This window comes from Durio zibethinus, chromosome 21 (assembly GCF_047325235.1).
Source record: "Durio zibethinus cultivar Kanyao isolate XHJ-2024 chromosome 21, ASM4732523v1, whole genome shotgun sequence".
Lineage (NCBI taxonomy): Eukaryota > Viridiplantae > Streptophyta > Magnoliopsida > Malvales > Malvaceae > Durio > Durio zibethinus.
In genome coordinates, this window is record NC_143182.1 from 22,673,855 (window position 1) to 22,701,483 (window position 27,629).

Genomic DNA, 27,629 nt, shown 5'->3' on the forward strand with positions numbered 1-27,629 from the left:
ATCATTGAGGCGGTGTTGTTTCGTTGACTTTATGCTAAACCAATATGGGATGCGTAGCTCATCAAGAGCAGGAATTTTTGAGCCTTGGCCCGATATATTCTTTTCGTTAAAAAAATGGTTATTTTATTTTATATTAATTATAATATATTTTAAATATTGAAATTATCATATAAAAATATTATTTTAACATTTTAATATAATTTAAGTAGGTATAGATAAGACCTAAACGTGCTTTTTGGTCAACAGGTTTAGGTAACAAATTTATCATATGAATCCCGTCTTTTAATGGTAACAAATTTAAAACATTGACCAAAGTTAGCTTGTTTGGTTACTAGGAAGTGTAGATGGTGTGGAATTCTTTCGCCACATTCCATGCCATGCCATCTACATCACATACCTATCAAAAAAGCTATACCTGTCAATGTTTCCCCTCCAAATAAATAAAGGTTTAGTTTTATGTAAATAATTTTATAATATATATAAAACAGAACACCTTTTTTTTTTTTTGAAAATTTTGAGATAATTAAAGTGTCTTTCAAACATATTTGTTCTATTTGACAAACATATAATCTATTAAGTTTGATGCATGGGATGAAATCTACTTAGAAAATTAGACAAGGCACAAAAAGGTCGGACCCTCTTTCTAAAATTTGATAATCTTCACATCCTTGAAATCTGGAGAGCAAATAATGTAGGTTCTAACAATAATTCATCCCTAAAGGACATTAGCTGGAGCTTGTTCATGTTACCTAATCTCTGTAAGAGATGGCTCTGACAGTTTTGAGCTGCCATGACTCCAGCAGAGTAAGCTCCATGCACCGACCCTTGATGCTCCACACTAACAGCTTCCCCTCCAAAGAAAATGTTACCCAAGGGTGCTCTAAGCTTCTCATACAAATCTCCTGCCATGCCAACCACATCATACGAATAACAGCCAAGGGAATCTGGATCTGTTCCCCAGCGTGACACCAGATACTGAACCTGTTTCATACTTATCAACTAAAATGTTAGGAGACATCAATTATCATTAACAAAATAAGAATTATAATAGTTAAATATTTAATTGCATATGTAAACTTATACTTCATAGTACTGCTATTTTGTTATTCTATCAACATTTAAATAATTACTATTCAAGAGCAACCAGACTGATTAGCAATTTTAGTTCCTTAAAATAAACCAAGTTTAGTTGTGGAGGAAATTTATATATCCAGTTAATATAAAAAATAAATAACTAAAAACCATAAATTTACCGGCTCAGTTGCCTCAGGAAACATTTTCTTCAATTGCAACGTCACAAAATTTGCAGCGTACTCATCAGAAAACTTCTCAAGATCGTAAGCAAATCTTCCAGCAGCCATATAGACAAGGACAGGGTGGCCTGTTGCCTTGTGAAGATTAAGAAAATAACCACAAGAATAAGAGGTGGGTGCAACAACGCCAAACAGTTCAACATTTGGCCAAAAAACTGTGTCAAATCGTAAGGCAATCTTGTTTTCACTACCAACACCAATATCTGAAATTGCAGCAACCTTCCACTCCGGCAATTTCGGTTCAAACTGAATCAAATTGGCTTTAAGAATCCCAAGGGGTACAGTAACAATAACAGCATCGGCCATGAAGCTCATCCCATTCTCAACATCGATTGCCACCTTATTACATCCAGTGGATATTTTCTTAACCCTACTCATCAAGATCCATAAAAGAATCAAAATCTTTGTTGCCTGACAAGCACCATAAACAATTTCCATTCTTAATTTATGTTTTATCCAAGAAAATATTTACAATTCCAGAGAATAAAAGTAACATACTAATTGCACATGGAGATTGGAGCTGCTGAAGTTAAGCAGGCAACCAAGTAAATAAAATGACAAAAGGGGTAAATATATGATCAACAGCTCAAACAGTTGGAAAGCTCGACTAGCATAAGCCTCATCTAACATCACATTGTAGCTGTCTAATATCAGATAAATGAATAGAACACACAAAGAAAATTACTGAAAGAAATAAATGGGATTTTATACGAAGCAAATGAAAAGTAAATTTCTAACTATTAGCAAGGATTATTTATGTATTTAATACCTGAACTATAGCCCAGTGATTGATTTTGTACCTAAAGTTTAAAAATGTGCAATTTGGTACTAAAATTTTGCTTTTCTTTACCATATTGCATTTTCTATGACTGTTAGCAAAAAGTGAGGATTGCTTTACCACATCATTGCCACATCATAGAGTGCCATTGGATGTTGGGGACACGCCACACTTTCTCTACCACTTTTAGCAGATGCAATCAGGTAACCAGAAGCAATGTTCAAGTACCACATTGCACATATATAACTTTGGGTACGAAGTCGAACATTTGACTATAGTTTGGGTACCAAAATACATAATCTCTTTGAAAAAGAGATTCATATGAGAGCCAATGCAGAATCTAATACTATACTTCTTAAAGAAATTCAACAATAGTTATTCTTCATCTCTAGACCAAATCTCTTTGGTGTGAGGTGCAGATTATTCTTTTAGATGCATTAAACATCTTAACTGATAATTGTGAATAGGAGATCAGTGGGCCATTTTGATGCACCAAACCTTACCTATGATTCAAACGTACATCAATATCTTTAGCAAGAGCTTTTATTATAGGGTCATAACCCTGCACCATAAGTCCATGACCACCAGAAAGAACATGTTCCTATACAGCAGGAATCAGCCACAACAATGCATTAAGGTAATATAGAGATAACCTTTCCTTTAAAGTTTAACATTGTACATTTTCAATGAGGACGAAAACACTAACAAATAAGAAAAAGAAATAAATCTTCTAAAACAACAAGCATACAAAAAAGAGAATCCATAGCTAACTTTAAGATTGTCAATAGTATGCAATTACAAGGCCACTCTAACAAATAATCAATTGTTTTAATACCTCATTCAAACTTAATAACAAGCATACAAAAAAGAGCATCAACCTCTAAGTTTAAAATTGTCGATAAAATGCAATTATAAGGTAATTCTAACAAATAATCAGTTTTTTTTTAACTCATTCAAACTTAGCAACCAGCTTACCACTGACGCAGAATACATTTTTGTCCTAATTACATAGAAAACTTTAAAGAATCTGTACACTTTCTCATTAGATGCTTAACTTTAAATGTAGCAACTTGGATTTCAATTTTCCAAACTAATAGGATTCTGCCCCCCACCCAACTTCGGTAAGAAAATGAAGACAAATTACCAACCCTCATGTTGAGTTGCTTCTATTTTTTTTTTTCTCTTTTTGCTTCTCTATTAGACACCTGAGCCTTCATCTGTAACTGCTAGCCAGGCCAATAGCCACCGTACTGATCCAGAACAAGTGATCTCAAAACAAATACTCAAGAAAACATGCTTAATACTCTATAATCAAAATCTCCAATCGTAAATCTCAACTCTCACTCCATTCTAGCCAGCCTCTGAGCCTTATTTCGTTAGTGGTAGGCTGGCCAATAGCCAGCCTCCTAATGTAGAATTAATTAATAAAAAAAAACTCAAGAAAATGCTCTAAATTCTCAATAATCAAAGCTCCAATCTCAAATCTAAATTACCAAAAGCCTCAATGCTCAAATTCTCAATAATTTAAGTTTCAATAATACAGAATACTGTATGCTTAAATCTCAGTAATTCATAATAAATTAAAAACTACTGAATTGAAACAACATAGGTAATTATAAGCCTAAACCAAATAATAAACTAAAAAATATATATAACCTTAATGTCCTAAAACTGAAAATAAGCAAAACAATAATAAATATTAAATAAACCAAAAATTAAAATTTAATAAATAAGTGTGCAAATAATAATTGAACTCAGAACATATAAAAATGGAGGAAAACAAAACATTAAATAAGTTAATCCTACAAGCAGCTTCTTTGCATCCTATGTCACCTGCTCCCTATTTCTTTCTCTTTATTCTTTTTTTCCTCAAATAGTAAACCCTTTCTCACCTAAGTTTGATGAGGGCATCCATTGATTACCTCAACAATGAAAGGAGGTGAGAGAAGGCAGCTAGCACTGAAAGAAAGAGATTTAAGAAAGAAAAGAAGCAGAAGATATGTAACAAAAAGAGAAGAGAAATGTTTTCTTAAATGAAATGTTTTGAATTTTATTACTGGTTTAAAATGCAACATTAAAAATTTTAGGTAGCGTTTGGTTTCAAAAAACAGAGTCATTTTTTTGTTTTTATTTTCTTGGAAAATGAAAAACAAGAGTGAAAATGTATTTGGTGATTGAAAATGAAAAAAAAAAATCTAAAAACAAAATTGAAAATGAGTTGAAATATGAAAATAATAAAAAAAAAAAGATGTTTTCAATTGAGAAAACAAGGGATATACATTACTTTTTTTTCCTTATGTTTTGCAAGTTCCCATATTTGAACACTTTTTAATGTCATTAATTAATAAATATATACTATATTTATAATTAGACACCATTAATAGTAATATCATTGAATATTTTATTTATTTCTTTATTTTTTACATTTTTAGAAAATAATTTTTATTTTTGTTTATCAAATACATTTTTTAAAAAACAAAAAATAAAAAATAAAAACTATTTTGGAAAATAAAAATAAAAAATAAAAACAAAAAATATTTTCTCAAACCAAACAAAAACTAGCGTTTTATTTGAAAATGTCCAAACTTTTAGGGTTTTGTACAAAATTAAAACATGACTTAATTAGTACATGTGCCCTTATGCAGGCCAATGTTGAAAGGATTTGAAATTCTAATTTGCAATAATGAAAGCAATATTTAGTGTTTGTTTAATGATGAATTGGATTTGATCAGGTCAAATCTTAGAATAGAGAGGGCTGTGATCGAGAAGACATCCAGCTGGAACTTTCCAGAAAGAAAATACAAAAGGAAAAAATAGATAAGACAAAAGGACTTACAAGATGTTCAGTTGACTAATGGAAAAAGGTCAAAAAGGTAATAGGGCTAGCCGGCTAGGTGATTCTTTAGGAGCATTAGGGGGGTATAATATTCTCAAGTAAAACTCACATGATAAAATGCGAATTCAAGTCATCATGCAAGTGCAAGAAAACTGATGTAAAAGTTGCTCCATAGCGTTCATTCTCCTTTCACAAAAAAGGTCAGTTAATATGCTTGCAACAATTTTTGGTGATTGGTGTGGCAATGTTCTAATCTAATATGGTTCAAGCTCATTTATAAATCATTTTTCACATGATTACATGTTTAAAGTATTACATCTTCACCTCCTTCATGAATTTCGAACACAGAAAACTATTTGACATACAACTCAAAATTTAAAATGAAAGAAATAGCACAGAAAAATTGTTATTATGTTACTAAGTAGTAGTTACCACATCCATAAACAATAGTCAGGTGCCAACACCAAGAACAGCAAATTAATAGAGGCATAGTCTCTGTTAAATAACTAATACTTGCCTGATCCCATAACTTCAAGGATATCATATCAGCATCTGCAGCAAACCAAGCTTCCATTCTACATATGTACCACTGCATCACTTCATAGGCAAGTCCTTCTTGTCTATAGAAAATAGGGGTTGTCAATGACACTAATAAACCCAGTATTATTAGCAAGGTAATGAGATACTGATGACAAATACAAATACCTTAATTCAGGGTGCCTATCTAACACAATTGCTATTGCTTGAAGGACTGACATGTCCTCGGTGTTTTCATCCCTTACTTTCTCTGTCTAGAGGCATAAATAAGAATGAAAAGACTTTCTTATGACATTAGAATGCCCAGTTATAGCCAAGATGAACTCTAACTATGTATTTACTACAATACCTCTTTGAGGATTCTCTTGAATACATCTCCAACTTCAACAACCATCTCTTGTGGAACTTTACAGCCATCCATATCAAAAAGTGTATAACTGATAAAAGTAAATTCAGATTCTCAAGAAAATAGTTCAAACTACGCACAAAGGAAGCTATGGCTGCATGTTGATTCACATCCTCAAGAAAATAGTTCAAACTGTATGGTGGAGATTTGACCCGTGAAAGAAATAATAAATGTTGAACTATCGCCTTTGATTACTACTAGCTAGTTGACACATTTAAAGACGTGAGAGAAAAAATATATAAAAATAGAATAAATAAGATATAGGAATAGCCAGTTGTTTAAAGGAGCAAGACAGAGATAGTAATGAAAGAATAGCCTTCTCTAATAACATCATAAACCCTTCCCTCCCCCTTCTCAAGATTCGAACCTGATACCTTCAGGTTGAAAGACTCACTCTAACCATTAAGGTGTCCCATCGAGGACACAAGGAGATTATAATAGCATAGATGTTCATAAATTAAATTATCAAAAAAAAGAACTATCCATGTTTTTCTTTGATTTTTTAGCGGCTAAAATTTAACTGATGGTTTTATAAGAATTGTGATCATTGAGTAACAATTTATATGGAATAGTACTGTTCAACTTCATCGTCCATATTCACTAGAGTTTGCTTTAACAATGGTTAAGACTTGATCATTCCATGCACAAAAGTAACACACATCACTAGCCAAATGCTGCTGTCAGTCTAATCGAAACATTCAGTATCAGAGTTTGGGACATTCGGCAGGATGCAATAATGTCCAAAGGGTCCAAGACCAGCATAATGCTGAAAATATAGGTTGATGAAAGCCGTATGCCCCATTGAGGAAAAACAAAAGTTGGGTATTGGTATAACCAATATTGTTAGAAGGAACCATGCATATGATCTTGAGCGCATGCTAGAAATATATGCAGAAAGTTTTGAAAGATTACCTTTCCAAATCATGGTCATACAACACAGAATTGTCACCACTGGTACGGTACAATGTAAGCCCCAGAGAGCATATTAAAGGAGCCAAGGGATTCTCATTGCAGACCCCATGTAGCCTGAAATATTAGAAAAAGATAATTAATAGACAAGTCATAGATGCATTATTTCATATTTGCTTCTCAAAATACATAGATCTTGGCAAATAAAATGCAAATGATAGAGAGAAATGTGATTTTAATGCTTGCAGAGAAAGGGAAAAAAAAACTCTAGAGAACACTCTTTCAACTTAAATAACATAACTCAAGTAAATAAAAGAAGCATAAAGAAAGAGAATTTCTTGTAAGCTTAGGTAGTCTTTCAAGGTAAGAAAGAGTGGTTTGCTCCGTGCACAGATAATAACCATTTAATCTTTGCATGATTCACACTTTAGATCATGTTATGAAATTTCCAAACATTTTAAACCCTAAACAATCTCAATCTAATATTTTCCTGATTTCACTCGATATAAATGGTGTTTTGGAAGAGAAGGAGAAAAAGACCATGAAGCTCCCATATCGACAGGGCAACCGAAAGAGTAGTCAGTGTGGATGCGGCCGCCAAGTCTATTTCGTGATTCCAGCAGGATCACCTGAGGAAGAAGAATAAATTTTTTTGCTTTGTCAAGTCGAATCCAAGAGTAACAGCAGCAGCAAATAATAAGAATAAAACAACAATTAAGTGTTATAACTATTACCTTGAAAGATGCATCAGAGAGCATCCGTGCAGCAGCAAGACCGGAAATCCCACCTCCAATCACAATCACACAAGGAGCAACCGAATCTTTCAAGAAAAGATTGTTGGGGTCCTTGTCCATGTCCATGAATCAGATACGAAAAAAAAAATAATAATAATATAAAAAGAGAATTAAGGGTGTATAGGGGTGAGGAAATTGGAAATCAATTGGAAAGAATGGAAGAGAAGGGAGATTAAGAGGCCGGCAATGAAGCGGCTGAGATTGGAGGAGGAAGAGGAGCAACGCAACTTGTCCAAGGCATTCATAAGGAAATGGAAATGGAAATGGAACAATACCCAAAGCATGAGATTGGCTTGCCTTGTTGCATAGATTAAGATTATAGAATATAGATCGATACACCGATGGAGATGGTGATTTCTCCTTCCACAACTAACACAAATCAATCAATGAATCACAATTCCCGCAACTAGACGCTTGTATCACAATACTTTCCTCCTATCCTTCCTTTTCCTTTTATACAGCCACGGCTGCGGCCCAGCAGCAGCAAAAAGAGACGTTAAGTAATGTGGAAAGGCATCATTTTGTCGTTTTCTATCATCTTTTTCGCTGTTGATGGGGCGTCTCCCACCCAACTGCTTCACGGCTTTGCATTTATTATTATTATTAAATTACATGTACAAACGAATCAATTAAATTAATATACCAATCAACTCGAGTAATTAAGAGTGTCTAAAATAAATTCAAGCCAAATTCAAACTTGCATCTTAAACCTCAAAATTCCAATGCCTACTCTTTATAATTAAATTAGATTTTTTTTCATTTTTTAAACTTATATTAAAATAGAAAAAAAAGTGAATCCTTCAACATGCATACGTAATGACATCATTCAAAATTCTATCTATACTTATTATAAAACCTTCATAAGAGTTGGTGTTAGAAACTTAGTTAGAAAATTTACTTAAAACTAAAATAAAATTATGAGAAGAAAATAAAATCAGAGTTATTTATGCATTTTAATTCTTTATAAAAATGAAAAATACAAAAATTACACCGTTTTTACTCACACAAACTCTTGTTTTTTGAAAAACAAATTTTTTTCAAAAAACTCACGTGGTGGATGCCCGAAAAAATTTACCCACTTAAAAAAAATTACCCATCTTTTATTATATGTTAATTTATTCAAAATATAATATTTTTTCACCTTCTCTGTCAAAATTTAAACAATCCGTCTTTCGTTGGAATGTAGTACTACTTGTTTCCTTTTCTAACAAAGATGGCAAAAAAATGCTTTAAAAAAAAAAAAAAAAAAAAAACTCGATGCAAAACCGTTCATTTGGCACTATTAAATGCGGTTGTCATGTAGTTTACCCGACACAATTAGTGCGGAAGCCGGTAAGCCCATTGTATGAAGATATTTTTTTCGGCCGAAACCATTGTATGAAGATTTTTTTAAGACAAAAATATGAAACGGCTTTGCGCTGTAATTCCAATCTTGCCAGTCGCCACCTCATTCCTCCTTAAATCCTTTTGTCTCCTTTCTAATCCCGTACAATCATACCACTGCAAATTTTTGTCCCACTATTTTTTTTTATCAAATCCGTCTAAACTTTTCCTTTTTAAATTAATTATTAGGATAATAATCATGTTTTAGCCATTCAACTTTGTCAATAGGTGCAATTTTTTTTTATTTTATTCAATCACTTCATCAAATTTTTTTAATATACAGGAGATCGTGATTTGAAAAAATAAATAAATTATTAATGTTGAAATTTAAAATTTAAAATTATTAAATATTATTATTTAAAATTTTTTTAAAAATCAATTAAATTAAATTTAAATTTCATATTTCATTAATATTTTAATCACTTATGTGGACGGTTTTTCATTACAAGAATAGACACAAGAGATAAGTCTGCACTCTAGTAATGAGATGGATAAATGATGACATCTAAAACAGTCCATATATTTGGGCAATAAATTTATAGCCCATAAAATTAAGTTTAACACAAGATTGAATAATTGTTGAATATTGGTTTAATAATTAATTAGTGATCTATTAATTAATTAAGGGCTTATTTGAATTCAATTACACCCGTGTTATAGTGAGATGGAGTAACTTTTTGATGTAATTGCATCTTAATTAATTGTTTGGATTACACAGCTGCACTGCAGTTGTGCTTATGTGACACCAGTAAGGTGAAAACTTTTCATTGGTTGGAAAAGTGGCAGTGAGCCACTACAGCTTACTTTGGACACTTTTATCCTCATTAATATTTTTTAATTTAATTTTATTCATATATATAATTTTATTAAAATTAAAATAATTATGAATGAATTTAAAAGTAATATTTTATTTCTACTCATTATATATTTTTTTATCTATTTATATCTTTAAAGAATTAATTTTTTAATATTTTAAATGTTAAATAAAATTAAAATATGTATTAAAATAAAATTAAAATATGTATTAAAATAAAATTTTAATTTATTTTTTGATTAATGTCTTTAATAATCATTTTCATTTTTATCTTATTACCATAATTACATTTATGTTCAAACACATATCTCACCACTAATTTTAATCTTACCATTACAGCATCTAATCTTACTATTATAGTAACTAATCTCGCTACTATAACTTTTTTTAATCTCATCAAAATCAATCTCACCGTCTATTTAAATAGACCCTAAAACTTAATCCAAGTCTTTAAAATATTATTAAAGTTCAAATATGATTAAGAATGTCAATTTTATCTATATTTAATAAAAAAATTAATTTTTTTAATTCGAATTGAAATGAAGATGGATATTAAATTTTGAGATGATAATAAATATGATTTTAAATTTTTTATTGGATATAAAGAAGGATAATATAATATCCATCTCATAGCCTATATATATTTATATATATATATATTTAGCAAATAAATTTTTATTAAATAATATAAATTTTGATTTTAGATCAATGGAACTAATATATTTTTATTTAACAATATATATATATATATATTAATATATATTTATAAAAAAATAAAATAAAAATGTAAGATAAAAAAATAAAAAAAAATTAATTTTATTTTTTATTAAAAAAGTTACAAGTTCTTGTACTGATTCTCGTACCTATAAATAAATGAGTAAGTTAAAAAAAATTAAAAAAATTAATTTTTATGTTTATTTAAAAAAGCTATAAAATTTCGTTCTTATTAATTACCGAAAAGGTTAAGGATAGATTTAAAATACTTATTAATTACTTAAAAAGATTAGAATAAATTTAAAATATTTATTAAATATGAATATAAAAATTTGTATAATATAAAAATTCAAAAATAAAAAGAAAGATGAAGAATGTTTTACCAACCTAATACCTTACTTAAAGAATACTTTACCTACCTAATACTTTATTTATTGACATCTCTAAATATGATTAGAATTAATTGGGGTCAAATATAAAAAGATTAAAGGTCTTTATCTGTTATTGGCTAAAAAAAAGTCCAAATCTGTTAAAAGCTTGATGATTTTGTACTAACAAAGTCCATGGATCAAATTCAATACAAGTAAAATTAAAAATTCAAATTAAATTGGATCTTTATGATAACGTTGTTGAAGAAAATCAAGCGTAAATGGTAAGTTACTACGGATTACAAATTTTGTAATTTCAAAGAGATTGAATTCTTAGAGGTTTTCAATTGGACTTACTATTAGAGAGAATTGAATAAATGATAGAGATATTCTAGCCATCGTCTAAGACACTTACTAGTTTCAGAATGAGGATGTTTCGCTTGAAGATAAAGTATTCAGAAGCGGTTCAGGCTAATCTTCAAGTGGAAGTTGCATGGAGTGGAGAATAACATGTGAAACAATTTTTGCAAAGAACAACGTAAAGGTAAAAAAAAAAATGACAATGATTATAGATAAGAAATAGTCAGGATTTTCGTTTTCTTTTTCTTAATTTTGGTTGTATAACTATGAGTTAGAACGATGTAAAATAGATTCGAAAAACCATAATCAACATGCAATTACATTTTATCTTAATTTTTAAGCACTTTTACTTTATCTGTCAGTATATTTATTTTTTCTTTCGATATTTTTTCTTTACCTTTCACGCACATAGGAGTAGTTTTAACTCAGTAGATTATCAAACTTTCATTTTTTTGTCGATTATCCTTGTTCTTGCTGGGTTATCAAGGGTGAAGCCCTTGATGGTCTAAGTAGTCAGATCGTCTAAGGTCTTCTTTAAAAACCAATCAACAGAATTGGGATGCCAGGTAGGATGATTTTTGAAGATAATTTCGCTAAAAAAGAATTAGTTTATCGATTATGAGATAATATTAGAAAAAGAGATAACTAAGGAACACACAAAATCTTGTTGAGGATATTTAATCGGCTAGAGGTGATGAGTAACTCATCATGGTAAGTCAAGATACAGTGATTACTGCTTTTCAAGCTGCACTTGTGAATGCAGTTTAAGTGCGGACTAAATATGCAATAGCATTAGTAACTTCATGAAACTTGTTTGAGAGAAAATTACACTTTAGTTGATGCCATGAACATACTAAAATTGAAAGGGGAAAAAGGGAGAATGGATAGGGGGTGGGGAAGTTCTTGTCGGCTCAAGGACAAACCTGGCCAATCTGCCTTGGGCTAAGGCAAATTGGCTTGATCTACATTTTGGTCGGTTGAACATGCCGCTAGCCAACCCTCCTCCCCTCCTTTTCCCTTTCTTTCCCCCTATGCTTTTTTTTTTTAATTTTAGTTTAAGTTATTTTTTTTCAAAAATAAAAAAAATTTAAATGCTAGCGTAGCATTTTTAGTCACATGTTAGAATTTTATTGGCGGTTTTTAGGCCCCATCAACTTAATGTCAACCATGTTAATCAATGGAGCAAAGCATTGGACTGAATTAAAATTTGAGTATTTGATTGTAAATTTTTATTTATTGAATACAAAATTGTAAAAAAGTGATATAATTTGAATATCAAATTACATATTAATCTTTTTTATTATAAGTTTATGCATTATATACATTAATAATTGATGTGTTAATTTAAAATTTTTTATAATTTAATTTATCTTTTTATTGTATTTGTTTAAGCTTTTATGTTGAGCCTTTGTTGTGATTTTTTATATAGGTTTAAGCTAAATATTTTTGTTATTTCATGTTTTCATTAAATTTTTGCTATAATTTAGTTTTACCTTTTTGTTACACTTAACTAATTAATTTGTAAAATTTATAGTTAGTTTAATATCAATTAAATTTTAAAGTGCAATTATTATAACAATAACAATAGATTGCATTTGCAAATTTTATTTATACTTTTTAATTTTAATTAATATTTATGTATAATTGATATTATTTTATATATTTGATATTTATATCTCAATTTCTTATATAGTACAAAAAAATTGCAGCGACACAGTTTTAAATCTAGTTTAATTTAAACATAAAAGCAAAGAAAAATAATTATTTTAAAAATAAAAAGCAAACAAATTGTCATGTGTTTACTAGAAGTTGACATGTGACGATCAATTAGATGGTACTTTAGAGTGCACCTACACAGTTTTTAAGAGTCAGGCTTTGTTTGTTTTAAGAAAATTAAATTTTAAAAAATATTTTTTGAAAAATGTTACTGTTTTTCAAAAAAAGGTCGATGACTTAATGAAACAGATTTTTGTTATTTAATTATTTTTGAAATTTTTCTTTTTTTAAATAGTAATATTAACATAATTATTAAAATATTAAAAATATTATTATTAAAATATTAGAAAATATTTATTATTAAAAACTTGGAAATATTTATCATTGAAATATGAAAATTACTAAAATTTTAATATTAATATTTTAATAAAAATATTTCAATAATAATATTTAATATCAAAATACTATATTAGCATTGAATACTCGAAAAATAGTATTTATTCTTAATACTGTATTTATATTAATATTTTAAAATAACTAAAACAGTATTATTGTTATTATTTATAAAATATTGCTTTTGTTGATATAAAATATTAAAAATAATAATTAAAATTATTCACAATAATATTTTATATTAAAAATATTTATTATTAAATTATAAAATATTATATATTTATTATTAAATAGAAATATAAAATCATTGTCATTATCGTTTTGAAAGTGTTATATATTTTAAGTTTAAAAATATTAAAAAATGATTGAAAATATTTAGATTATTAGGGAAATATTATTAAAATAATAATATGGCTATGTTAACTTTTCATATTACATTAATGAAAATATTCTTATTATACTAATATTATTATTTATCATGAAACTAATATAATACTTTTATTATTAAAATATTTAATGTAATACTTGAATTTAAAAAAATTTTAATATAATACTTAAATTATGAAACTATTAACTAATGTATTACTTTGATGGTTGTTTGTTCACTACATGTCATTATTTGGAGTTGATCAAGTTAAAAATAAGTATCATATTAATTAAAAATTTTATAATTTAAATATCATTTTAAAAATTTTTAAAATTTAAATATCATATTAAATATTTTACGATATATCAAGATATTCTTACATTAAGAGAACGTTTGATTCATAGATTTTTGTACTTTTAGAATAAAAGTGAATTTTGAAATAAAGTGATGTTAAAAAGAAATATGTAATTTCTAAGTTTAGTTGACCTAATGAATAAAAGATATTTGTATTTAGTTTAGAAAAATGTAAAATTATCTAATAAAGTATTTTATTATATTATATTTAATGACACATGACATTCATAATAAGTTATACTTGAATAACACGTTTTCGATGAAATTAAAGAATTTTGATTTTTTTATATTTTTAACAAAAATAATTTTACAATCATAATTACTATTTTTACGTTGATTGTTTTTAATTAAAAAAAATATGTGGATCAACCTTTGTTAGGTAATAATATTAAGTAAATATATTTTTATATGTAATAATATTAAATAAAGATATTTTATATTTTATTTTAATTTTTTTACAAATAATAACATTAATTACGTTTTTTATCTTAAAAACAAAAATTTTAAAGATAAAGTTTTAAAATCCACAACATTTGTTATATTAAAAAATTTGATATTTGCTAAAATTATAAAATTTCAAAAATAAAATTTTATCGTTCATTATGTTTTTTATCTTAACAATATGATTTTTGTTAAAATTTAAAAATTTTAAAAATAAAATTTTAATATTCATTACGTTTTTATTTAAAAAATATGGTTTATATTAAAATTTTGGAATTTTAAAAATAAAATTTAACATTTATTACTTTTTTAATCTTAAAAACATAATTTTTGTTAAAATTCTAAAATTTTGACATTTATTACATTTTTTATCTTAAAAATATGATTTTTATTAAAATTTTAAAATTTTAAAAATATAATTTATCTTCCAAATTTAAACACAATTAATATTTAAAATAATTTTAATTTCAAATAATTTAATATTATTGTATTTTAATTTCAAATAATTTAATACTATTTTAAAAATATACATATGTTAATAATTATTGTATTTTTATTAAATAAATTGAAATAAAATATACAAACTAAATACAAATTTGATCATAATAAATAAAAATTTAATACAAACAAAAATTGAGTTAATTTTATATTTTTAAAAAAATAAAATTAAACAATGTCATTGTAGGTGTCAAAGTACAAAATTTAGAATGCTTTATACTTGTCAGTTTGAATCTCAATTTAACATATAATTTTTTTTATATTAAAAGATAAAATAAATCATAAAAATTATTTATCCAAAATAAATGTTCGAAAACCTCAGAAAAAAGAGAATTTATAATTCAAAGACTTTTTATTCTTCTTGTTAAAACTCTTAAAAAACCAGGTGAAATTAGATTCACTTTTCGGAAAAAATACCCTCAGTAGTCGTTTTATTGACCAACAACTTATTTTCAGTTAAACAAAATATGTTTTTGAAAATCTATTTATGTCGAAGGGAAATAACCCAAGGAAGCTGGTGTCCAGCTCTGAGGAAACTCAGATCACGACAGTGAACGGCCCGCAAAAACAACGGAATCTACCCTCCATCAAAGCCTGAAACACCGTAACCGCAGAGATTTTAGTCATCTTGTGTTTGGAGAGGAAATTTGGTTTTAAATTTAATTTAATTGGTAGTAAACTATGGTCTGGGCTCTGCTTCCTGCTGGTCCTTCCTCAGGTACTAAACCCTAAATTTCCACTTCATTTTTTGCATTACATTCTCAATTCTAAAACCTAAACCCTATGGCCAGTTGAGGAAGAAGATAAGTACTACATTTTCAAGAAAGGAACGTATAAAGTGGGTCGAAAAGGTGATTTTGTTTGCCTTTCTGTTTCTATCTGGTGGAAATTGTTAAATGATTATTGCTATTGTGGTTTTTTCTGTTTTCTTTTTATTATTTTTTTTAACTATTGGGGTTTTCTCTATTGAAGGCTGTGATATCATCATTCACAAAGACAAGGGAGTCTCCAGAATCCATGCTCATATAATAGTTGATGAAATGACTAAATCTTCTCAAGTTCGAATCAAAGATTTGTCAAAGTACGGAACATTCATTAACAAGAATCTCACTTCTAACAAAAAAGTACATCAGTTTCCAAATAAACAAACCTCTTTAGAAGATGGGGACTTGATTTCATTTGGAACTGGGAATGCAAACTACAGGTACTTTCTTTTTTAATTTATTTTCTTCTTTCTTTCATTCTTTCATGTTTTCGGACCAACTCGACAAGCAGATTTATTCATATAATCATATAATTCATTCACATTGTTCATTCAAGCAATTATGCCAATTTAATGATTTCCTTATTTCAATGAATTCAGTCAATTCGTATTAACAATCTAAATCCTCTGCTGCTTAAATCCATGCAGATTCTCTTATGTCCCACTTGTATTCTATATCTGCTGTGATGAGGCCTCCCAGATGAATCATCATCTTCAAGACAAAGTTTCATCCATTGGTTAGTTAAAATGTGTCATTTTAGCTTCAATCTTCACAAAGCTTTCATCTTATAATTTCACCTTTAAACTTGTTTTTTTATTCTTTCACCTATGTGCACCAAATGTTAATACAACAACAACAAACTAAGCCTTATATCCCATAACTCTGGAGTCGGCTGTAGGAAATGCCAAAAAAGGAATCATGTTAGGTCATAGTTTTGATTCTTCTTATGCCACTCACTTCTATAAAAAACAACCTTTTCATCTTTCTTAAGCCTCATATTATTTCTTATTACTTGCATCCACTTCTTTGGTGGTTTACCATTAGAAGCTTTAGTCTCTCTTAAATCAAGAAACTCATTTCTCCTAACCGGGTGCACCAAATGTTAATGTTGCTTCTAAATATAAGAAAAAGGAAAATAAAATTTGTTTTGTTGATTCTTTTTATTGATACTTAAAACACAATGATTTCATCTTACAATTTCACCTTTAAACTTGTTTTTCTTTTTTTAATTCTTTCACCTATTTGCACTTAATGTTGCTCCCAAATATAAGAAAAGGAAAATAAAATTTTTATTGTTGATTCTTTGTATTGATACTTAAACATGATAGATTGGGAACCTGGAGTTCCTTTGTTCTACCCTAAACCTAAACTGACCTTACAGGCTACCTATTTATTTGCCTTTACTTGAGTTGTTTTATGAGAGCAGTTTGCTTATCATGCTTCTAAAATCTGGTGTTAGGAAAGGTTGTCATTATTTGATTGTTTGATGTTAGCAAGAACGTGAACAATTAGAAACTTAGGCATTCCTTGCTTTTCTGAGGAGAGGAAAGTTCTTATTGTATATTTAACTCCAATTTTATTCTATTATTTTGGTTAACTCTATGATTTCTGTTTTATGAAGGTGCTCGTCTTACTCATGTTTTTGGTGAGGAGTGTACGCATGTTCTCATTGATCAACACGTGCCCCTGCAAAGGGATCTACTTGATGCAATTGTGGCTAAGAAACCTGTTTTACATAGTAATTGGCTTGAGGTACAGATTGCGAAATACCCTATCTTATCTCCTTTAATGTTAATCATGATGTTAATTTGTAAAATCAAAATTAAAGTTCATGTAGGCAAATAATTTTGCTTAAAGGACACTGCCAAAGATCAAAATACCTGTACTTGTTTCTCAGATCTCTTTTTTTCAAGCCTTCAAGAATTGTGCTTTTGTGTGTTCTTGATTTGCTTCTTAATCTTGTGTATGGAGAAGCTATTAGTTGATCACAAGATTTCCACACTCCAATCGTTAGGGATCTTAGTCGCTACCTGATGTTTACCAAATTAATGATAGCAGTTTGGGATTTTTATTAGAATTCAACTTACTAAACCTAATTGGATAGTTTAGTCTTTTTTGGAGCTAAAACTCTCAAGAAACTAAAAAAAGTATGATATTTTTTCCTAGTTGATCATATCTCCTTTTAAGTGATAAATCATAAACAAAGAGGAAATATATCATAATTTAGACCAAGATGAAAACATCTAACTGACAAGAGATTGTAACATCATTCATTCCTTGGATCTACCTTGTCCTCAAGGTTGGCATCAAGGAACATTTTCTTGCAATCTTCCTTGGCATTTCGACCCCATTTATACAATGTTGTCATGTGTGTAGCCATGCATGTTAAAACTCCTCTTCAACCTTTAGTATTCTTGAAGGTTGAAATTGAAAAAATAGAGCCTAAAGTTTTTAACCTTTTTTTTCTCCACATTGTATCTTTTGAAATTACATGTGTCTATAAGGTTGGACATAGGTAAGACCACATCTTCCGGTTCAGGAATTTTGTAGCCTTGCAAGTAGTGACAAGCTGTTGAACTCCTCAACTGTTTGGCTGGCTTTGATTGAGGATATATGTTACATGGACTTGGGTGTGGGTTTCCGATACAGGTATGTATCTAAGGGTTGGACTCGTCATTTGCTCAAAGTTATGGATTCGTGGAGTCGTTTAAAAAGTGGCCAAAAATAGGATACTATACGTGAATATTTTAATTAAAAATTTCAGGAAAAATATATTAATATAGATTCTTGTATAAATAAAATTTGTTTTATATTTTCCCCCTACGTGGAAGCCAATAAAAAAACTTTCTTCAAATATCTTTAGATACTTAAATTAATTTGAAATAGTTAATATCTTTGTGTTAGAAACCTTAAACCCTACAAATTGAGGTTGGATTTTATATGATCAAGCAAGAGCTGAAGACATAAAAAGGCCCAAGGCACAATCTTTTTGTCATTTTGAGCTAGACTAAGATTAATTGTTTTCTTAAGGTAATGGGTTGTGGGTGTGAAATTTTAGAAGTCCAAGTTACAATAAAAGGAAACCCTAATCTATCGTCCGTCCCGCCCTTCTCTCTCTCTCTCTCTCTCTCTCTCTCTCTCTCTCTATCTCTCTAAAAGAACAATGCATAGAAAGTTTCTATTTTCCATTTTCGTTCTAAGCTAGTATGTTGCATAAGCTCAGCTGACATCAACAGTGATGCAAAACAACAAAGATTAGCCTAGCAATCTCCCTTATTTTAACCACCTCTTTCCTTAGCTCAATTATTTAAGCACCATTGTGTGAAGAAGCTGAGTGCAGATTTGGAGTGGCAAGTAAGACACTTATATCATCTCATGCCGAGTCCATGTAACAAAGTTGAGGATTGCCTTCTTATGCTACTTGGCTCAACAAGGAATATTTCACCATTTTAGATTGATCGTTCTGATCAAAGTCTTAGGAGAATGGTTGATCTAAGTGCAATATCATGGAAATGGGCAATCCAATAATTTTTGACAGTACTCTCTAGCTTGATAAGTCAATAACTTTTCATTTTTTCATGCTTTAGTACCAAATTGATATGTACCAAATACAAGGAGAGTATAAACTGAAAATAAGAGTTCTAACTCAACCTCTGGTATTTTTTTTAGAATTAACCTTAAAAGGCCTAGTTTGAAAATTTAGTGTGTTTGATTTGAGAAAACAAAGTTGTTTTCTATTTTCATTTTCATAAAAAAATAGAAAATGCGAGGGAAAACATGTTTGATTGGAAAACTAGGAAATGTTTTTGTTTTGGAAAATGAGAATGAAATGGGCTAAAATTAGAGAAAAGAAAAAGATGATTTTTGTGTTTTCAGATAAGCAAGTAGGAGCCAATGGAGAAAGTAAAAACATTGTACATTTAATATTTTTTTGGTTGTCATTGCAAACCATCTAAAGACCTAGGTTTGACTCACCAAATATGCAAGATTATTATTATTATTAATTTTTTGGTTGTCATTGTAAACAATCTAAAGACCGAGATTCAACTCATCTGACATGAAAGATTATTATTATTTTTTTGGGTAAAAGCTAAAAAATCCCTAAAGTCACGTCTCCACCCCTAGTGCTCCAAGATTTTTTTATTATTTCTTTGTTTGACATCTAATTTTGGTCTATTATTTATATATATATATATATATATATAGTATAGTTTTGGTTTTTGTTATTATATTTGTAGAGTTTGATTGCGAAAAGAACATTTGTTCTTTTTCTTATGATTATACATGATGAACTGTTATTTTTATTTTTTATTTATTTATTTTATATTTAAGGCTGCTAGAGATTGAATTTTATTATTGGAACTAAGAGTACAACACTCTACCAATACTTGACCACATGGCTATTGCATTTTATTTTTATTATTTTTCCTAACACTTTACCTTTTATGTCAAGAATTACTTTTCATATTTTATTTGAAAATGGATATACCAAATACATTTTCACTATTTTCATTTTTGAAAATATTTTTTATTTTTAAATACCAAACATGTTTTCCAAAATTTATAAAATAGAAAATAAAAATTGTTCTCCGAAAATGAAAATAGAAAAACTAATCAGAGCCTTAGTTTTTATATAGAGCTAATACTTTCAAGAAACCATAATTAATGATTTTATCATCTTGTTGATAATAAACCTATTTAGTAAGTGATAAACAAACAGTACATACTCCCTCTGGTTCAAATTGATTGTCTAATTTCCATATAGCTCAAAGGTTTAAAAATGAGGCATTTTGTTCCTCACTTTATGATATCCCTAAAGTTTCGTATAAGTTAGAGGGGTGCACCTAAAGTTAGTATTTCAATGAATGGCAAGATTGAGATGCTTTCAATTTGGGAAAGTGGACATTATTTTGAGACAGCCCAAAATAATTAGAGAACACTACACAAGGAAGTTTAGAATATAAAGAGAACTAGAGGAAAGAATTGCTATGCTGACCTTTAAGTCTCAAGTCACCAGTTTACATCTTTCTACTAGTCAACAAGTAAGGAAAACTGTGAGAAGGTGCTTATATCCTGTATTTTCTCAATAGTCTTTAGGTTTTATTAATGGAAAATAACTTAAATGATTGGAATATTTAGTTTTGAGGGTTCTGATTTCTCCACTTCTCCGTGGATACTTTGGATATGTTTGGCAGGCATTTGAGCCTTGAAATAAAGCCTATTTATGTTTGGATCGCTAATAGAGATAAAAAGCTGTGAATCGAAGCAGCAAGAAGGATAGACAAGCTTAACTTATTTAAGCAATGCTTGTAAATTGTTCTATATTTTTGCAATGGAAAAAGTAAACTAATCTACAATAAAATCAATTATACAAAATTGTTAATTTAATAGAAAAATATTTGTTATTATTTTGATTATTAGCATATAATCTTTGTAGTCAATTCTGATTTTGTTGAGTGGCACCAAGATTCATTATCAATACTTGTGTTCTTAAACAATGGTCACTTTGCGAAGACAGACATTTAGCGCTAAAATGCTGAAATGGAATATAGTAAACATCCTCTCAACTCAAATGACTTAATATTTTGCCTTTTATAACTCTTTCAAAATTGATGGTACATGAAGAGGTAAATTTTCAGTCACTCAAATAACTGAAATGTGCTGTAAAATGCAAAAAGTGAAAGAAATTAGAAAGACCTATACCTTTGTTAGCTAGAAATTAAGTAAAAGTGAGTGTTTAACCTGCCACGATGACGCTAAATGAAGATTATAACTTTCTCAGTCATTTAGTGTCAACCGATGTGGAATCTAATAAATGCTACTATAGCTAATGCAGGTAGATTGGTTGTGGAATTGCCCTGCCATTTTTGCACAATCAAGAATATTTTGGTGGTCAAATCAATATAACTTTGTTTTAATTTTGGGTCAAATTCAAAACTGTTGCATGTCTACTCGTACTTATTCCCTATAATTATAATTACTGCTGCACTTTATTTAGCTTGTTGCAGACAAAAGCATCGGCACTGAGTTTCCGGACTGCCATTCGTAAGTATTATTTCAGTTTTGTATCTGGTGGGTTAGTTTTACACAAAGTTTTTCCATAGTATAACTACTCTTTTTTGTTTTCTCCCTTAGTCATTTTCCAACAATTATGGTGGATGGAGTATCCATTGAAGTTTCAGACCCAAAAACTCGTGAAAACTGTTTGGGAGGATATACCTTTCTGTTAGAATCTACATACATGGTGATATTTTCATACTCTTAATTGCTCTGAAGATATTTATTTTCTTTTGTCCAGATCTTCCACAAATAGGCAGGGAAAGAAGAACATTGATGCCATTTATATATGCATCTTTTGCTCTGGTGATTTTACTTTATGTTTGCCAATTCTCATATGCACAAGTTGATTTTGGTCCGCTTGCTTGTGGAAAACGATTTAATCTTTTCAATTTCCATCTTATATTTGGTTGTCTGGACACTTTGTTGCTATGTTGGCATGTTGAAAAGTTGAGGACGTCACATATATGAACCTTGTATCAGCAAATAGAAGAGGATTTCACTGATCTGATGTAAAGAACCTGTTAAAGTTGAACTATGAGGCACCTATATTTATTTTTGTTCTTTTTAAGTGTTATGCTTGCACTTAAATTGTGATAATTCAAAATTCTTGCTATTTATGGTTTTCTTTGTCAGCTCTTAAAAATTTAGTTAAAGTGTAGTTTTATTGTTATAAAAACTCATTTTTATAGTTGTCCCTCAGTCCTAGAGTTTTATGGAGTTATCATGTGGTGCACTTCATCTTTATTTCAAAGTTTGAAACCCTTACCTAGAGATCCTTTTTATCATATGTCAGCTTTTATTGTTGAATCGCTTTGGATTAATATAATTCGTAAAATAAAAGTTTCTGCATTTTAACATGCACTCCTAAGATTAATTTGTATCTGGGGACATAGAAATGGGTGCTACAGATGTTTATTTTTCGTTGTCTGATGCAGTACAATTTTGGGGATAGATTGCAGTCGCTGCTGGAAGTGAGTGGCTCAAGGACTATTTTGGTTGATGACATTTGTTCAAGTAGCCAGGTATCTTTCATACTTCATGGCTTCTTCCTCATTATTTCCTTTTTCTTTTGTCAACTGTTTTGACATTACGGAATATAGCATGCACAAAAAGGTTACACAGTATCATTGTAATGACATACATATTCTTTCTGGCTTGTCCTAACTTATTTGATTTGTTGTACAAGCTCTTACAGAACATTATTCAAGTTCTTGGTCACGCATTTATGATGTATTTTAACACAATGTGAAAACACTATAATTAAAAGCTTAATCATCAGTCACCTTGGACAGAAGTTCTACCCTAGAATTTATCCTTTTTATTCTTCCATGCATGGCACCTACCCCAGGATCCCCAACAAAGGTTTGGGGGGTAAATTTAGATTTGGTCATTTGAACTAGTCTCTTGGTTGAATATAAACAAGATGCGTGGCTAAGTTATAAGGCTTCTTCTAATAGTGGTAATATTTGCATTGAACCAGGAGTAGCTATAAGAGTATTGTTGTTTGTATAAATAGTATATAATGTTGAAGCTAGTGTGGCAGTGTGACTCTAGGTGACTACTAGTTATTTATATTTGGAGGAATCTGCTTTAACAATGTTAATGGAGAATGGAGGCATGCTAGTTGAGAGATTAATTTGTCTAGGACTTTATTCTATATTTTATGGCTTTAATTATATAGATTAAAGATATTTTAGAATTCTTAGTTTATTTTATATTCTAGGGTTAGATTTGGTATTTTCATTTAATTAGGGTTTTGGATTTAGTTATAAATACCTCTCTTATTAGTTTTGATTAGTTTCTAGATAATGAATATTTGAGATATCGAATATTGAGATTTTCTCTCTCTAGTGATTCTTGTTGGTGTTCTCCCTTAATTCTTCTATTGCTCCTCCAATTTCCTCAATTCCTCAGTAATTGTTTCTGTCTATTTCTGATTTTCCCTCTAAATTTCTTTTTCTATGTCTTTCACCTACTTGTTCTACATCACGTATGTTGTGCTTCCTTATTTATGGGATTAAAAACATTGCGAGAATGGTCTTGGTATTTTACCTGAGATTACCCAAGGTATTTTTTAAGGTCCTAAACCATTTCGAGTGCATAATAATAAATGATGGCAAGCCTTTTAAATGTGAAAAAAATTGAGTTGTTCCAAATACAAGTTCGTCCCCTTTGTCCCTTAACCTACTGTCTGTTTGCCAATTTCCTAAAAGGTAGGGTACAAGTTGGATGGCTTAGGTAATTTAGTGGGATATTTTCCTTGATGAGATCCTTGAACCATCAAACCTTTCTAGCTGATTTGTTAAAATACAGTTGATTCTTTATTCTTTAAGCAGTAAAATGATTAGGAGAAAATTTGGGGACAGTACGGAGTAGTGAGTAGTTCTTGTGGCATTCGGGTGTTGTTGCAAGAAAGTTGGTTAACATGAATCACAGAATGCATGCATGTGTAGCAAGTCTCCTATGTTACGGATAGCTAAGTTAAAAATTGGAAGGGCTTGAGTTTATTTGATGAATGCTAATCTAATACTGCTAATAGAAATATCTTTAAAGCATCCCAATAACTAAACATTAATTAATTATTTTACTGTTGATTTATTGGTTAGGCTTGAAGTGATGACCCTGCAAATTTGTTATTTGCATGTAGGCTTTCTAATGAATATTTTTCTTCTAGGTCTTTGAGTGTGGAGAAAATATTTGTCTTACATATGTCATCCCTGGAAGATCATCAGACAAGTTTGATCACTTAGATAGACTCAGTTTGTCATATAGAGTGAGTGAGATGGCGTTAATCCGTGCTGTTTTATCTGGAAATTTGGTTCAGTCTATATTGATACCATCATCTGGTAAGTGCTCATATTATATTTTAGACAAGTGCACCTCTAACTTTTTTTCCTAAAAATGTTTTATTTTTGAAATCAAAAGAAAATCAGAAAACGATATAAAACAAAGAAAAAGAAGAAAAAGTAAAAACAAAATCAGGGAGAGAAAATTGGGGTAAGGGGAGAGCAAAGGAGAGAAAACGGAGTGCAAGGGGGAGGGTGCCTCAGGACAGGCCGATCGCTCCTTTCTGGCCTGAAGATTGGCTAATCTGCCTCGGGTCAGTCAAATCAACTCCAGCCAGCCCTGTCATCCTCTCTCTCTCTCTTTTTCTCCAATTTCCCTCTTTGTTTTATTTTTTATTTTTCTGAAATTTTTTTGAAATTCTTTTAATTTAAAATTTTAAGCAATTTAGAAAAAATATTAAAAAGAAAAATTACATGGCATTTTTAGACATGGGGTATGTTCATATTGAGTGTTTTGGACATGTCACTCATTTGACTAACGGAGTTAGCAAGGTATGCAGTTTGCTTAACAAAATGAAAGAATACTTAATAATTTTTTTTCAATTCAAATCAATAATAAAGATAAGTATTAACTGAAGTAAATACATTTAAAATCCATGTAACAATTTATTTGGAGCATGGAATGGAGAGTTTAGATATGGATTTGGATTGACATAAGATTTTGCATTATTTTAATATTTTCTATTCACCAAAAACCATGATTTTGAAGTTTGCTTTAGGATAAACTTTTTTTTTTCTGCATATTTAAATATTCTGTGCCACTGCCTTCTCTGTAGTATTTATCAGCTTTGCAGTTTTATTATCTACAATTTTCATGCGTATAGACAGTTTCATTCCCAAAATTTTGAATAGGCTTGGTGGAATATTTTGTTTTAACTTTTTCTTCGAACTCATTCCTCTACTATTTTCTGTTTTTCTGTTTCTTGGAAATAGCATTTACTTATAATTTATGAATATTAAGGTTAAGTTTAATGAGTTATCTTTTTGCAGTACTTGTTTCTTCTTCTTGCTCCACAGACGAAACAGTGGTAGCAGATTCTGATGAGGAAAATGAAGCAGCTACACCAGTTAATGCAAATGCTGCTATCCATAAGGAAGTAGCCCAGACTTATGTGAGCAGTGCAGAAATTTCCATGGAAGCCCCTAACTGTGTGAGCAAAGCAGAAGTATCCACATATCACGACGCTACTAGATCGGAGAGCCAAGTGACCTTCAAAGATGACAATTGTTGTTTGATAGCAAGAAGAAATAAGGCTGACAAGTCTGAAGATGGAAGTTCTAATATTGTTTATAGCCAAGATTTAATAGTTAGAGATGTGAATATAACTTCCACTAGTAGCTATAGAACAGACAATGGAGTTATAAACTACAAGCGCTTTCGCAAGGTAACAACCCTCATGCATGCATTAAGTTCTATTTTTCTATGTTATCATCATGATTTTATGTTGCTAATTCTCCTGGCTTTTGTGTTGAGAAATAGACATTGCCTTATTCCTTCTATTTTATTGTTGGATCCGTCTGACCATGGAAAATTGAGATTTTTTGTTACTGATTTCTCACGTCATCACTGTGTTACTACATGTAGTTTGTCTACTTGAAATTCCTTGCCCAGTACATACAACTTGGAAAATAAGGGTTCATTTTGACTGCTAATTCCCCTCTTATGCTATGTATGGTTGGAATCTTAAATGTTCCAACTCTTTGTTTCTTAGATTATATATATATATATATATATATATATATATATTTTTTCCCCCTTATATTCGGGAATATATATAGGCAAGCATTCAGTCAGGAAATAGCTTCAACAATCTTGTTCCATTTTCTAAGTATCCTCACAAGTAAGATCCTATTTCAGAGCTTTATTTGGATTCTATATTATGTTTAATTGTTTAAATATTCTTGTAATGTATTTGTATGTGAATATGTGCATGGTTGTTGCGTTTCGTTGTCTGGATCCTAGAAATTTTGAGTTTGGGAGTGGAGAAATGGCTGAGTCTGTTAACGAGGAGAAGAAGAGAAAGAAAATTGAAGCTATTGCAGAGGACATGTTTAACAATGAAAAGGTCAGGATCGCAACTCTTTCTTTTTTTGGATTTAATTTGATGATATATTCCTAGTAGCTCAGCCTCTAATTTAATAATGTAGGGAAGACAGCGTGGTTTTTCTGGTTCTCTTCGTAGACTTCATACTCGGGGTTGACAAAGGTGAAGCATTGGTGCATTCCTTTTTCTATTATTAGCATTTTCCTTCGGTAGAGATAGAGGGACATATCACACATTTTGCTTAACCAGGATATTAGTAATATAAATCTGCCTTGTGAATTCCTGCGTTGCTTAAAGCCTGATTCAAAAATGCACTTGTAAAATATGTATTTCTGATTCATATTTTGATGCTAAGTTGCAATGTTTGACTTCTTGACTTCTGACAAGCCTTTTTACATTTTACCATCATTTTTACGTCGTTTTTTATTCTAATTGCATAGACCGGAATTTTGCTTATTGGCATATCCCAAATTTTCGAGCAGTCCGCTTCTTCCATGAAAACCTTAGTCACCATGCGTTGTGTTGGTGGGAAAGTTTGTTTTTTGACAAAGAAAATGGCTATTGGTTTTTGGATTTAAAACCAACAGGTGAGTTCATCAACGGATTGCTATAGCCAATGGGGGTAGTAACTTTGTGAATTGTGTGATACCTCTAAACATGCCTCTATTTTTAATTTTAAGTCTGTAGAAATCTCAAATTTGATTGGTAATATTTATTTCTCATATAAAAGAGGCTAATTGCATCTGTTTTCCTTAAAGTTCAACCTCTTGTCCTCAGACTTTAGAAAATACCTATTTATTAAATATTTTACACTCAAGCAATGAAGAACATTAAGTTACTATTGCAGTACTAACTAATGTGCGCAGCAGGAAATAGAAATAGAATATCAACTTTGACATTATATCATAAAAGCACGAAATCAACAAAATAAAT

The 27,629-nt window shown here is 29.7% G+C and overlaps 2 protein-coding genes across 8 annotated transcripts; one reads left to right on the forward strand and one right to left on the reverse strand.

Annotated features, from left to right (window-relative positions):
- Positions 1 to 617: 617 nt before the first annotated feature.
- PAO4 (polyamine oxidase 4) lies at positions 618 to 7,999 on the reverse strand. Of its 5 annotated transcripts, none has more exons than XM_022903668.2 (9): positions 7,514 to 7,999; positions 7,320 to 7,408; positions 6,783 to 6,896; positions 5,814 to 5,901; positions 5,633 to 5,718; positions 5,445 to 5,547; positions 2,595 to 2,692; positions 1,254 to 1,683; positions 618 to 981 (listed from the first exon to the last, which is right to left on the reverse strand). In XM_022903668.2, the coding sequence occupies exons 1-9, from the start codon at positions 7,637 to 7,639 to the stop codon at positions 661 to 663; spliced, it is 1,455 nt and encodes a 484-aa protein (XP_022759403.1). In that variant the 5' UTR covers positions 7,640 to 7,999; the 3' UTR covers positions 618 to 660. The 5 variants fall into 5 exon arrangements, with proteins under 5 accessions (XP_022759403.1, XP_022759405.1, XP_089605841.1 ...); XM_022903672.2 differs by having other exon boundaries at positions 784 to 991; XM_022903670.2 differs by lacking the exon at positions 2,595 to 2,692 and having other exon boundaries at positions 1,254 to 1,724.
- A 7,283-nt stretch (positions 8,000 to 15,282) lies between these two features.
- On the forward strand, positions 15,283 to 27,272 carry NBS1 (nijmegen breakage syndrome 1). Of its 3 annotated transcripts, XM_022903674.2 has the most exons (14): positions 15,284 to 15,699; positions 15,773 to 15,832; positions 15,954 to 16,185; positions 16,393 to 16,481; positions 17,367 to 17,497; positions 21,744 to 21,790; positions 21,881 to 21,989; positions 22,741 to 22,827; positions 24,480 to 24,651; positions 25,642 to 26,036; positions 26,431 to 26,492; positions 26,615 to 26,717; positions 26,800 to 26,858; positions 27,137 to 27,272. In XM_022903674.2, the coding sequence occupies exons 1-13, from the start codon at positions 15,663 to 15,665 to the stop codon at positions 26,851 to 26,853; spliced, it is 1,578 nt and encodes a 525-aa protein (XP_022759409.1). In that variant the 5' UTR covers positions 15,284 to 15,662; the 3' UTR covers positions 26,854 to 26,858; positions 27,137 to 27,272. The 3 variants fall into 3 exon arrangements, with proteins under 3 accessions (XP_022759411.1, XP_022759409.1, XP_022759408.1); XM_022903673.2 differs by lacking the exon at positions 27,137 to 27,272 and having other exon boundaries at positions 15,287 to 15,699; positions 26,800 to 27,074; XM_022903676.2 differs by lacking the exons at positions 26,431 to 26,492; positions 26,800 to 26,858; positions 27,137 to 27,272 and having other exon boundaries at positions 15,283 to 15,699; positions 26,615 to 26,716.
- The last annotated feature ends 357 nt before the right edge of the window (positions 27,273 to 27,629 follow it).